This window comes from Antedon bifida, chromosome 5 (genome assembly GCF_963402885.1).
Source record: "Antedon bifida chromosome 5, ecAntBifi1.1, whole genome shotgun sequence".
Lineage (NCBI taxonomy): Eukaryota > Metazoa > Echinodermata > Crinoidea > Comatulida > Antedonidae > Antedon > Antedon bifida.
Window position 1 is genome coordinate 2,380,067 of NC_136230.1, and position 11,087 is coordinate 2,391,153.

Below are 11,087 nucleotides of genomic sequence, written 5' to 3' on the forward strand. Positions count from 1 at the left end.
TACAACACTCTCTTTGTTGCTATTATAGCCTGACATTACATTATTTTATGTCAGTTAATTACGAGAATGATAAAGTATCGATTTTGAATCGCCCAACTAAATTTATTTTAAATGTCAACACAGGCAATATTTGTTAAGTGAACATTTGTGAATAAAAGATCAAGCTTTGATATGTCATAGAGAGAGTTAGTGAGAGATTTGCATTCATATACTGTGCTATATATATCTAAATATAGTACTGATAAAGTGCTAGTATTGCCTGAAATATCTGCTAATTTTCTGGCTGTTTTACTTTATCGTTTTTATGTAGGATTTTACTTATTTTATTTTGTATCTCCATTGAGATCCAACCACTGATACCCACAACATTGTCATTTTTTTCAGTAATTTGCCTTTGGATTTAAATATAGTAATGATATTTAATCAATAATAAAAAACCAATATTATATTAATATTATGAATTATAAATATTATATATTGATATATGAATTTTTATATTAATCAGGTTTTGTTTTTAATTTTTGTTTTGGTATCCATTAAATCATTACATGAATTATCATTATTATTACCAATATTCTTTATTTTTCTTTCTAGTGGTCATTTGGTGTTACCCTTTGGGAGCTGATGACCCTTGGTCAAACGCCGTATATTGAAGTTGATCCGTTTGAAATGACCGCATTCCTAAAGGCCGGCTACCGTATGCCGCAACCGCCAAATTGCCCGGATGAACTGTAAGTTAAATGATGTTATAGTTTTAATAGAGTTGTTAAGAGGTATAGCTAAAGACCGTAAGCAATGGTATGACCTATTAAAGGACCCTTTTGACCTTTGTGTCGGACAATGTTTTTACATACATACAGACAGACTAACAGACTCTGTACCCATAAAATATAATTATATGAATTTACAGCGTTTGGAAAGATATATATATATAGTTTTTATTGCAATTTGTGTTTAAAATTCTTAAATTTATGAATTCTTTAATATGTTTTGTAGGTTTTCTTTAATGGCATACTGCTGGGCTCTTCTTCCTCAAGACAGGCCTAAGTTCACACAACTCTGCTCAGCTTTGACAGACTTTCATCGGGCATTAGGTCTGTTCATATGATCTGGAAAGTCGTGAACCATTTGGTCGAGTGATTAGGCCTGGCATGATGATCAAACGGGCTAGGCCTTAAGAGGATTACAGACGGTAGCGGATGCGGATATGTAGTATCGTAGGCTTATATTTAAAGCCATTGAACATCATAAAGCTCTGTCTACAATTATCAAACTTTATGTGACAAAAAATGTGATGTGCCCATTTATGGACATGATGATGTCATATCACTACTATATTTGGGGATGTCACTACCCTATTTGGGTATACCACACTTTTTTGTCAAACTAGTGTAGACAGAGCTTAAGAGTGCAGGAAGACTTAATGAAGTATGTGTGCAACGCAACGATACATGATGAACTAAGACATTTGATCATGGCAGTATTTTGATAAAAACAACCGATGCTAACTTAGTTGGTTGTTTACAATGTTTTGGAAACACCAGTGTAACTATTACTAAGAATATTTACTTTATGATAAATAAATACATAATATATAATTAATGCTCATTTGTTAAATACTTAAAAATTATACAATTTTCTCACAAAAGGATCAAGTAACTGTTTCTGTACAGCTCTGTCTACACCATCAAACTTGTGATGTACCCAAATATGGTAGTGATATGACATCATCATGTCCATATATGGGCTCATCACATTTTTTTTGTCACATAAAGTTTGATAGTGTAGACTGAGCTTAAAGAGGTGCTTAAATTTAAGTGCATGTACAAATAAAGTGGTTGATGGCAGTTAAGCTGCTGGTAATGTCTACCTTCTATATAAATTATATTCTTGCAAATATTAAAAAAGAAAAATACATGTATATATTATATTGCCATGTTATAACTATTTCAAAAATGTACAAACATAACAGTAATACATTAAAAATTTAATTAAAATATTTAAAAATTACCATTTATTTTATTAACATATTATTATTACAAAATTAAACTTATTTTTAATAATGTGTTTGGTCTATTTTTATACCTACCCCCTCTATATCTGAAAAAGTTTTCAACTGGAGAATATCCTCCTATTTTTGGTATCAAAACAATATTTGACACTTTTTTTTGTGGATAAAATCGCAGATAGTTCTATGACTTTGATTAAAATATCTGTCTACTGCCCTCTATTTAAGTCTAAGTTTGATACTGGAGTAAACTTTTTACGAATCGTTAAAGTATGTGTACATAAAATCGACACGGTTGCAATAGTAAGTTATCATTGTATATATACATATTGCAAATGTTTTATCCAGCTTGTATATAGTGTATAGATACATATTACATGTAATTACCTATTCTATTTATAAAGAACATTCGTTCTTTTGTGTTATAGTATGTTTTATATTGTTGTATAAAATGCTTTTGATCTAATATTCGTTTAATTAGCATTCCCGTTTTAATTAATATTACTGTTGAAAATGCTGTAATATGGTGCTCAAACCACAGTAAATTTTATAGAAAACCCTGTTGATTTTACAATTGTAAATCTTGGTTCTTCTCACTTAAGAAACGCAAGGGACGTACTGTATCCGCAACGCAATTGACTTGCCCAATGAGCGGCGACAGTTCGAGTAATCCATCGCCTTTGATTGGTCAAATCAAATCACTTGCGTTGCTCTTACGTCCTTGCGTTGTATCCAAGGGTTTCCATGGACGCAACGCAAGTAAATTGACCAATTGCAGGCGATAGTTCGGATAGTCCTATACGCGTCGTCATTGGTCAAATTACTTGTGGCGAGCTTACGTCATTGCGTTGCGTCCCAGTGGGAACCAAGGTGTTTAAATTTAAAAATGTCGTTTGTCTTGATTATATTTAGATCACTTTCTTTCGTTCTTTTAATCACACTTTGCAACGGGTTCACATTTTACATAATGTACATTCCCTTGTGTTTACTCATAGCTGCATAAACAATTTCCGATCAGAAAAGAAAAGTGTAATTAAGTGTTTAAAAAAAGTGTTATGGATGGAAATATACCGGTAATAAAACAAAAGAAGAAGTTGTAAATGGGTTTTACCGAGTTTTAGTATTAAATAACACGTTTTGCCAAATAAGGACATTTTACCAGATAAAGCTTGGTTCCCACTAGCGACGTAACGCAAGGACGTAAACGCAACGCAAGCGTTTTAACCAATGACAAGCGAAGTTATAGACAGCTAGTTAGCAATCACAAGCGAATAAGCCATCGCTTGTGATTGGTCAATTCACTTGCGTTGCGTTACGTCCTTGCGTTGCGTCGCTAGTGGGAACCAAGCTTTAGATGGCACAGGAACGTCATGCTTGAGAGAACTCTAATTTCAGGAAAAAGTCATTTTAGTTTTAAACAAGAAATATTTCTTACAAAAAAAACGCCGCTCATCTCACGATAACTACCGTATACATGTATCTCAATATTTATCAGTAAATGTTTTCATATACTCTCTTTTCCCAGACGTGTTTTGAGGTATATATTCTACGATACAATTACAATTGTAAATTAATATTTGTCATAAATCAGATATTTTGAAATGAAAACCTTGTACGCGATTAAAACAATTCCAAGTACGTTTTATAACTAAACATTTATTCCCGTTATGAGTACGTTCGGACTGTATGAAACTGTTACAATTTACAGCTCTGTCTACACTATCAAACTTTATGTGACAGAAAAATGTGATGTGCCCATGTATGGACATGATGATGTCATATCACTACCATATTTGGGCATATCACTACCGTATTTGGGCATATTTACACACTAGTTTGATAGTGTAGACAGAGCTTTATTTAATGAGATGCCCCTTTACGAGTAGATTATTAAGTGTTTAACACAATTGGAAGTATTAATTGTTGGTTCTTTGTCACCAAGACACTGTGCTTTACCACCACCCGTGAATGCATTGTTATTAGTACAATATCCGTATAATCAATGCGGGATCTCAGCTGCTGTTCGTAAGGGTTCCTTTTGCTTTCGTGAATTCGGGCGTAATGTAACGTTAGACGGTGGGTTTGTGCTACTCCAGTACGCGTGTGCGTGCATGACAGACCCGTCAACATCTGTCGATGACACAGGACGTCAGACAACATATCTGCAGTGTGTTTTATTTATAGTGGAAACAAGTCCAGAATTGGGCGAATTTAGGATATATTTTCTTTAATCGTAGCAAAAGAAGTCACTATTTTGGACCCACTTTTGTGGAATATTCGGTTCTCGATTATTTTAAGGTGAGTTCAGATTAAGTGTACGATGGTTTAATAGTAGGAATAATGATTGTACCGATGGTGTCTGATTGATATACTTTACTATACTTTGCTTATTTTAAACATTTTGTACGGACTTTTTAGATCACGAAATAGGCTACGTATTTTAATCGATCATAATGGGATATGTAATTGTGATATTTTTGTTTATCGCACAATTTTTAAATCATTAATTTCATAAGGTGATAATGTAGTATTTTATGCGTGTTTTTAATTATTTTGGCAACAAAAATTAATGAACATCCGTAATACAGATATTTAGTATATAGGCCTACCCGGCCCATAGAGAAATATCTTGTTTATTTGTCCAAGAAAAATAGTAAATGCGTACGTTTTTTCATTTCCATGCTGCGATGTACTTGGACATGAATTCTCAATATTTTAAAGTTTATTTCCAAATCAAGTATCGATTTAGAACCACAATTGTCAATTATCAATTGATTGACAGCTTGATTGAAATGACCAGAACCAATAAAATTACGTAATCATGTACTTGATAAAAAGTAATTACAATACGTAATTACGAAGGCCAATTGTTTAATAAGGGGATCATCGAATTATCTTGTCTGTTATGTGTGACAATTAAACTCATAGGTAGCATACAAGAGTGAGTGACAGAGGAATCCGGATTGGTCCACTTCAGACACGTGATTTAGTATAGACTTAATATTCAGTAGAACCTCTAATGTAAGCCTAGGCTACGATTTATATAAAAGAGCAGAGTTGAAAAGTGATACAGTAACAAATGTATCGTTACAACAAAAAAGACGATTATTCGCCGAGGCCGACAGAATCTAAACCCAATTGTTAGGAGATTTTTATTGGATAATTGCTGTAAGAAAATAACCGAGTTCGTGTTTAATGATTAAACCTTTCTAATAATTATTGGTTATATTGTGAATTGTGTAAATTTAATTAGAACGTGATCTTGTCGCCGCAATTGATTGTCATTATTATCGAGTGTAAAATCGATGTTTCTTTTTTTATTTTTAGAAAGCAGCTTATTTCAAGAATTTCCACCAAAGGATATACGCCTATGATCCAATCAAGTGTTCTACTATACAATACATTATTTGAGTTTCGACGTAACACCTATGTGATCATCCAGTCTAATAAAACATTTGCAATTTGATGTCGTCATGATGGGATCGACAGTAAGAACATTCGGAAGGCCCACTCTCAGCCACACGTGTTTCTTCAGAGGATATGTGTACGTTAGTGTTGTTTTTCTTCTAACTTTGATCTTCACTTCGCTGTTATGCGTCTTTACCATTTTGGATATTGATGAAAGGAGAAGCATTGGTACAACAGATTCTACCGTTGATCAGAGTCGCCATTCAATACATCAGGATAGATCAGAGGATATAGTAAATGTAGCAACAACATCTAATGTACACGGCGGCTCAAAAAGAATTGACGTACAGCACAAACGGAATAATGATTTGAAAAATAATAAGGCTATTAAAAATCTCAAAACGGAGATTCTTGATGACGATGATCGACTTTCAACTGTATTTAGTCATTTAAAATCTGAACAAATATTACCAAAAGGGAAGATAAAAGACGAAGACAGATTACAAGTAGCCACGGGGTACGGATTTGCCACTTCAAGGAACGCTTTATTGAATAGACTGCCAACAGTGGGCCTACCGATTGAGCAACCAACATCCATTAAAGAAGACCCTCAGCCCCATTTAGTAACATTCTTAAGGAGATTAAGAACAAATAAAACAAAAACACAGAAGAACTTTATTGAAGATGGTATATTTTGGGGTAAGGACGCTGAAGATCTGGTTCCAGATGGACTGAAAAGTGACGAGTGGTACGAGAAAGCCAGATCTAGTTTAATTAAGAATGTCACTAGCGGGTGCGGTAGAATGCAGAACAGGCTCGTCATCACTGACGTCGGCATGACGATGTGCGCGCGCTACCGAATTAACAAAGACCAGATTCAAGGAGAGGTGTTTTCGTATTATTTAAGTAGAGTACTAGGAATAAAGAACGTACCACCATTGATTTTAAGCACCGTTGATTACCGCAGTAAAGAATGGCAATCAGTTCGTACTCAGATACAAGAAGCTGAGTGGAAGGATGGCAAACTTGTCATTCTGAGCCAGTGGGTACCCGACATGGAACCATCATACATCCCCTTAGAATTTCGTGATGAACAAAAACAATTATACCCGAGTAAAATTGTTAACCGAACACAAGCTGAGATTTCAGAGTTAGTCCAATGGTCGGATATGGTGATCTTTGACTATTTAACCGCAAATCTGGATCGCCTTACGAATAACATGTTCAATAAACAATGGAATAAAAACATAATGAACAACCCTGTCCACAATCTTGGTAAATTACAATCCGGGTTACTTATTTTCTACGATAACGAGTCTGGATTACTTCATAGCTATCGTCTGCTCGAAAAATTCAATAAATTTCAGACGGAAATTCTGCATTCACTTTGCATTTTTCGCGCGCAAACTGTTAAAGTTATAGAAATGTTATATCATAATGGTAATATTTCTGATATAATTACAAAAGAGTATAAGAGAAACGAACCGTTATATGCTAAGCTTGTTGGATTACCAGAAAGAAACATTGATATACTGAATGGAAGGATCGCCGATGTCTTCAATCAAATCCAATTTTGTAGAAATATTATTAGCTCATCATAAATGATCTCCTTATTCAACAGTAACCAGTGATTATTTTGGACATATTTATTAAAACAACAAATTAATTACAATGTATATAACATTTATAAAATGAAACTAGTGCAATAAATATGTAATAAGACTGACAGTGTTCTCCCCAGACTGTATGACGATTATTTTGACAAATAAAATACTGAATAACTACGAAATGCATTGTTTTTTACTTGTATAGTAACACAAATATCGCACATTTTGTATACACACAGCCATAGCTACGATCATGGCGATGAAAAAGTAGATCTTCATGCTATTATGCCACTTTACTTTTTTTTGTTGATGATCTTGTTCATTTCCCGAACTAACATGAATATAATTTGAATAAAACCTTGATAAGATGGTCTATCAATTAGGTATTTTCAACAAAAATAATAGCTGCATATGCACTCTGTGATATTAAAGATTATAAACGGCGATTCGGCTTAATATACGTAAATAGGAAACATTTTGTCACATATGGCGTGTCATACCTATACTTCAGCTTTAAAAAAATATCAAAACGCCCGCTGGTGGCGCTACGTAAAACAATCTTAGTAGACAAGTCTAGTTTCTGTATAATATACTAGTTATTCTGACATTTAACTTTTAATAAGATAAACATTATACAAATAATATACAGATACTGTAGTGTAAATTAAAGGTTATAACCAATCTTCATTGTATCTGGATGTTTATATTTTAGGTCAATGCATGTTATAATTATAATCAATATACCACAAATAGCAAATGGCTGGAATAGTATACTGTAATTAAGTAAGGTTAAAGTAGTCCAGTGTCTGACATGTCCCTTATTCACTGAAGCAGAACAAACTTACTTCACAATTCCTGCAAAGTACGGAGTTTAAGCTGCTAATCGCTGATGATACTAATATAACTTAGCAATATTGAGTGTCTTCAACTCCCTATTCTTTTGTCAACCAATGTTTAAGCTTCAGTTGTAGAATAGTTGTATTTTACTATACATTTCTAATTTATTTTTCTTTATAAATTTCAAGTGGCACCTTCAGCCTCTTCTATTCGTTTTCTTCTCCACATCTGCAGCCTGTCAATCCAGCGATCCATCTTCTCCTTTGGTGAGGCTCTCAACTGAAATAAATTTAATATTTCCATATTAGGAAATTTACAAATAAACTAATGGATAAGCAGGATTTGTATTATTATTTGTTATGGACTTTGTAGCCTGGAAGAGGTTTAGTAAGTGTATGATGAATGAGAAGTCAGTCTGTGGTATCTTGTTTGTAAGATGCCACTGCCTCGTCCTTCAGATAGGAAGTGAAGCAGTTATCATACAACAGGGCAATAGCCACCAGTACGGTTGATAAGGCTTCAACCTGACCACTTTTTCACAGAGGTCTTTGACAACCCAGTGGCTTAAACAGAGATTGTTCCTTTTCTTGCGAAAACCGCACCACTTTATTTCTTGTGGCTACATCACTACACAAATAGAGTATACATAGAGTTTGCTACACTATTAAAAATGATTTTTTATATCCGAGCAATATGATATTGTTAAAGTAAAGTTATCTTACACTTTCACATGTTAATTTCCAATTAGGCCGGTAGAGAATAGCAGCAATATTAGGATGCTGTAATGTCTGATGTGTCGATCCGTTCATAGCTGACCCGCCGAAGATTGCCGAGTCATGGCTTTGATCAACTGATATATGTTTATTGGTCGAAGAACTTGTCTGAAAAATTAACAACAATTAATATTATTATTATTATAAGTAAACTGTTATTGTCTTAAGCTCTGTCTACACTATCAAACTAGTTTGACTAAAAAAATGTGCCCAAATATGGTAGTGATATGCCTAAATATGGTAGTGATATGACATCATCATGTCCATATATAGGTACATCATGTTTTTTAGTCACATAAAGTTTGATAGTGTAGACAGAGCTTGTGTATAACACAGCATTTAAAAAAAAACTGTTGTAAACCAAAATAAAGAGTTTTCTTGAACCTTTGGTGCATTCAGATCCCATCGAGATGATTTGAAAGCCGCTTGTCGAAAACTGTCCTTATCTAGCCGTTTTAATTCCTTCTTCATGTCCGGATCATCTTCATCTATTCCTCTGTGTGAGGTGGAAGTACCTTCTGTAGAAACTGAAAGAATAATGGAATTATTAAGCACTTCATTTCAATATTTTTATCTATGTCAAGATCCTAGATCAATCACTGTAATTAAACATTACCTGTCGCAGACCCTGATGCATTCTCAAACGCCTTTTGCATCTTGGACTTCAATACATCTGATGGTGCCTGCAGAGTAAATAAATATATAAATAAATATAATTGTCATTATCTATCAACTTGATAGGATTAAACTATTCTCCATCCAGTGATGTTTATTAAAAAAAAGGAATGTTAGGTTAGAATGGTATTATGGCAGTTGGTCTAGTTACTGTAATATATCTGGGAATTTAAACAAGATTTGTACCAATTATTACATGAACAAAAAAAAAACCAATTTAACTTTATTTCAACAATCAAAACACACTCTGAATAACTTTCTACTGAAACTGAATATCGGCGTTGTTTTTCCAAAGAGTATTTTGTTTGCAGCATGGTTACATAGTATATTATAAACTTTATTTATTCACGAGACTGATGTATACAGCACAACTCGTTCAATCAACATTGATTGTTTTTACACAAGTTTGTGTCAAGTATGAAGCAAAGTTGACATCTGCAGTTGTCAAAGCTAAGAAGCTATGCTTACCAGATCAGAGCTAGATTTTTCGTCCTTAGCGTGCTTACCCTTCACTTTATCTCTCTCTGACGGAGAGCATTTCCTTGACGAATGACGGGAACGGCTGCTAGAACGGCTCCGCCGTCGCCGTTCCCGATGAAGACTACGTGAACGACTTCTTGACCGCCTCCTAGAATGAGATCTACAAAATAAAAGTAAATTTTAATTTATGTCTTTAGGCAATGTGGCCAAGGATTACCAAAAGTAAATTAATTGTCCTTAGTTAGTATAATTAGTATTAGATAACCTATTTTATGAACCAGCTCATTAGGTTAACCCCCATTTGTTTCGAATGATGAACTGGGTTCTTTGAAGTGCACACAGGTTATAACTGTGTACACTGGACCTACGGTTTAAAGTCCTTATCCGAGAAAACTTGTTTCTCCACCAGAACTAGGAGCGAGTCGGTCAAACCCACCTTCTACTTCTGCTATTTGAACGGGATCTTCTGTGTCTTCGCCTCTCCTCCCGGGATCTACTTCGAGACCTACGCCTAGATGGGGAGTGTGAACGTGACCTACGTCTAGATGAGCGGCTGTATCGGTGAGATGAATCACTACTCGATGAAGATGATCTTTTGTGTGATTTTCTGGATTTCTGTCGTGATTTTCGATCATCGCTACTTCTGCTACGTGATCGGGAACGACGACTGGACTTCTTCTTATGGTTTCCCATGATTTATTTTTATGAAAATCTAGAACAAAAACATAACATAATTTAAATATTATTTTATTCTGCTCTATCTAGAAATAAAGTAATAATAAATATATAAATTATTTAATTATTATTAATTAGACCCCCCTCCCTCCCCAACGTAATTAGTGAGAAATATTATTATTATTATGCAAATATAAATAACTGGTTTCCGTAGGCCCTATTCAAATAGCCTAACAGTACCAGACCTAGGTGGCTTGTCCGCTGTTTTTCCCTCACCAGAAATTATCGTGATCATCATCACTCATGTTGTGTCCAGCCTAGGAATCTAGCTGACATTTTTAGTACTAATAAATAAGTGTTAAACTAGCTATTTTATTCTAACACCTCTACTAAGTAACTTATTATTATAACATATGTTCTGTAACTAATTAACCAACAATTTAAAAGATAAAATCACGTTGACACATCACTTTCACCACTTAGCAGCTAAAACATATCGGAAAGAATCACCGGCCATTACTGTTTTTAATTTTATCCGTCGAAAGAGGGCGCAACATAGAAAAATTAGATCATCAGCTACATGTGTTTGGCGGCAGCATGCTGCATCAGCACAGGTGGTGACAG

At 34.2% G+C, this 11,087-nt stretch overlaps 3 protein-coding genes across 3 annotated transcripts in view; 2 read left to right on the top strand and 1 right to left on the bottom strand.

Annotated features, from left to right (window-relative positions):
• LOC144842876 (tyrosine-protein kinase RYK-like) overlaps nt 1-2,000 on the top strand; it is a 45,133-nt gene extending 43,133 nt beyond the window's left edge. The window contains exons 12-13 of the mRNA XM_078699450.1: nt 595-731; nt 997-2,000. Coding sequence (XP_078555576.1) covers nt 595-731; nt 997-1,108 — 249 coding nt within the window. The 3' untranslated portion in view covers nt 1,109-2,000. The remainder of the gene's footprint in view (nt 1-594; nt 732-996) is intronic.
• Nucleotides 2,001-5,484: 3,484 nt separating this feature from the next.
• On the top strand, nt 5,485-7,119 carry LOC144842523 (four-jointed box protein 1-like). The gene has a single exon (XM_078698972.1). The coding sequence runs from the start codon at nt 5,485-5,487 to the stop codon at nt 7,015-7,017; it is 1,533 nt and encodes a 510-aa protein (XP_078555098.1). The 3' UTR covers nt 7,018-7,119.
• A 500-nt stretch (nt 7,120-7,619) lies between these two features.
• Nucleotides 7,620-10,992, bottom strand: LOC144842593 (uncharacterized). Its single transcript, XM_078699043.1, has 7 exons — nt 10,901-10,992; nt 10,225-10,500; nt 9,777-9,948; nt 9,250-9,316; nt 9,018-9,160; nt 8,583-8,741; nt 7,620-8,139 (listed from the first exon to the last, which is right to left on the bottom strand). The coding sequence occupies exons 2-7, from the start codon at nt 10,479-10,481 to the stop codon at nt 8,044-8,046; spliced, it is 894 nt and encodes a 297-aa protein (XP_078555169.1). The 5' UTR covers nt 10,482-10,500; nt 10,901-10,992; the 3' UTR covers nt 7,620-8,043.
• Between the last annotated feature and the right edge of the window lie 95 nt (nt 10,993-11,087).

Excerpts from the sequence above, each read along its gene's own strand:
- LOC144842523 (XM_078698972.1), top strand. The coding sequence starts at position 5,485 with ATGGGATCGACAGTAAGAACATTCGGAAGGCCCACTCTCAGCCACACG.
- LOC144842593 (XM_078699043.1), bottom strand. The coding sequence starts at position 10,481 with ATGGGAAACCATAAGAAGAAGTCCAGTCGTCGTTCCCGATCACGTAGC. Across the intron at positions 9,949-10,224 it reads TCAAATAGCAGAAGTAGAAG|ATCTCATTCTAGGAGGCGGT; the intron begins GTGGGTTTGACC and ends TTTATTTTGTAG. Across the intron at positions 9,317-9,776 it reads AAAAATCTAGCTCTGATCTG|GCACCATCAGATGTATTGAA; the intron begins GTAAGCATAGCT and ends TTTACTCTGCAG.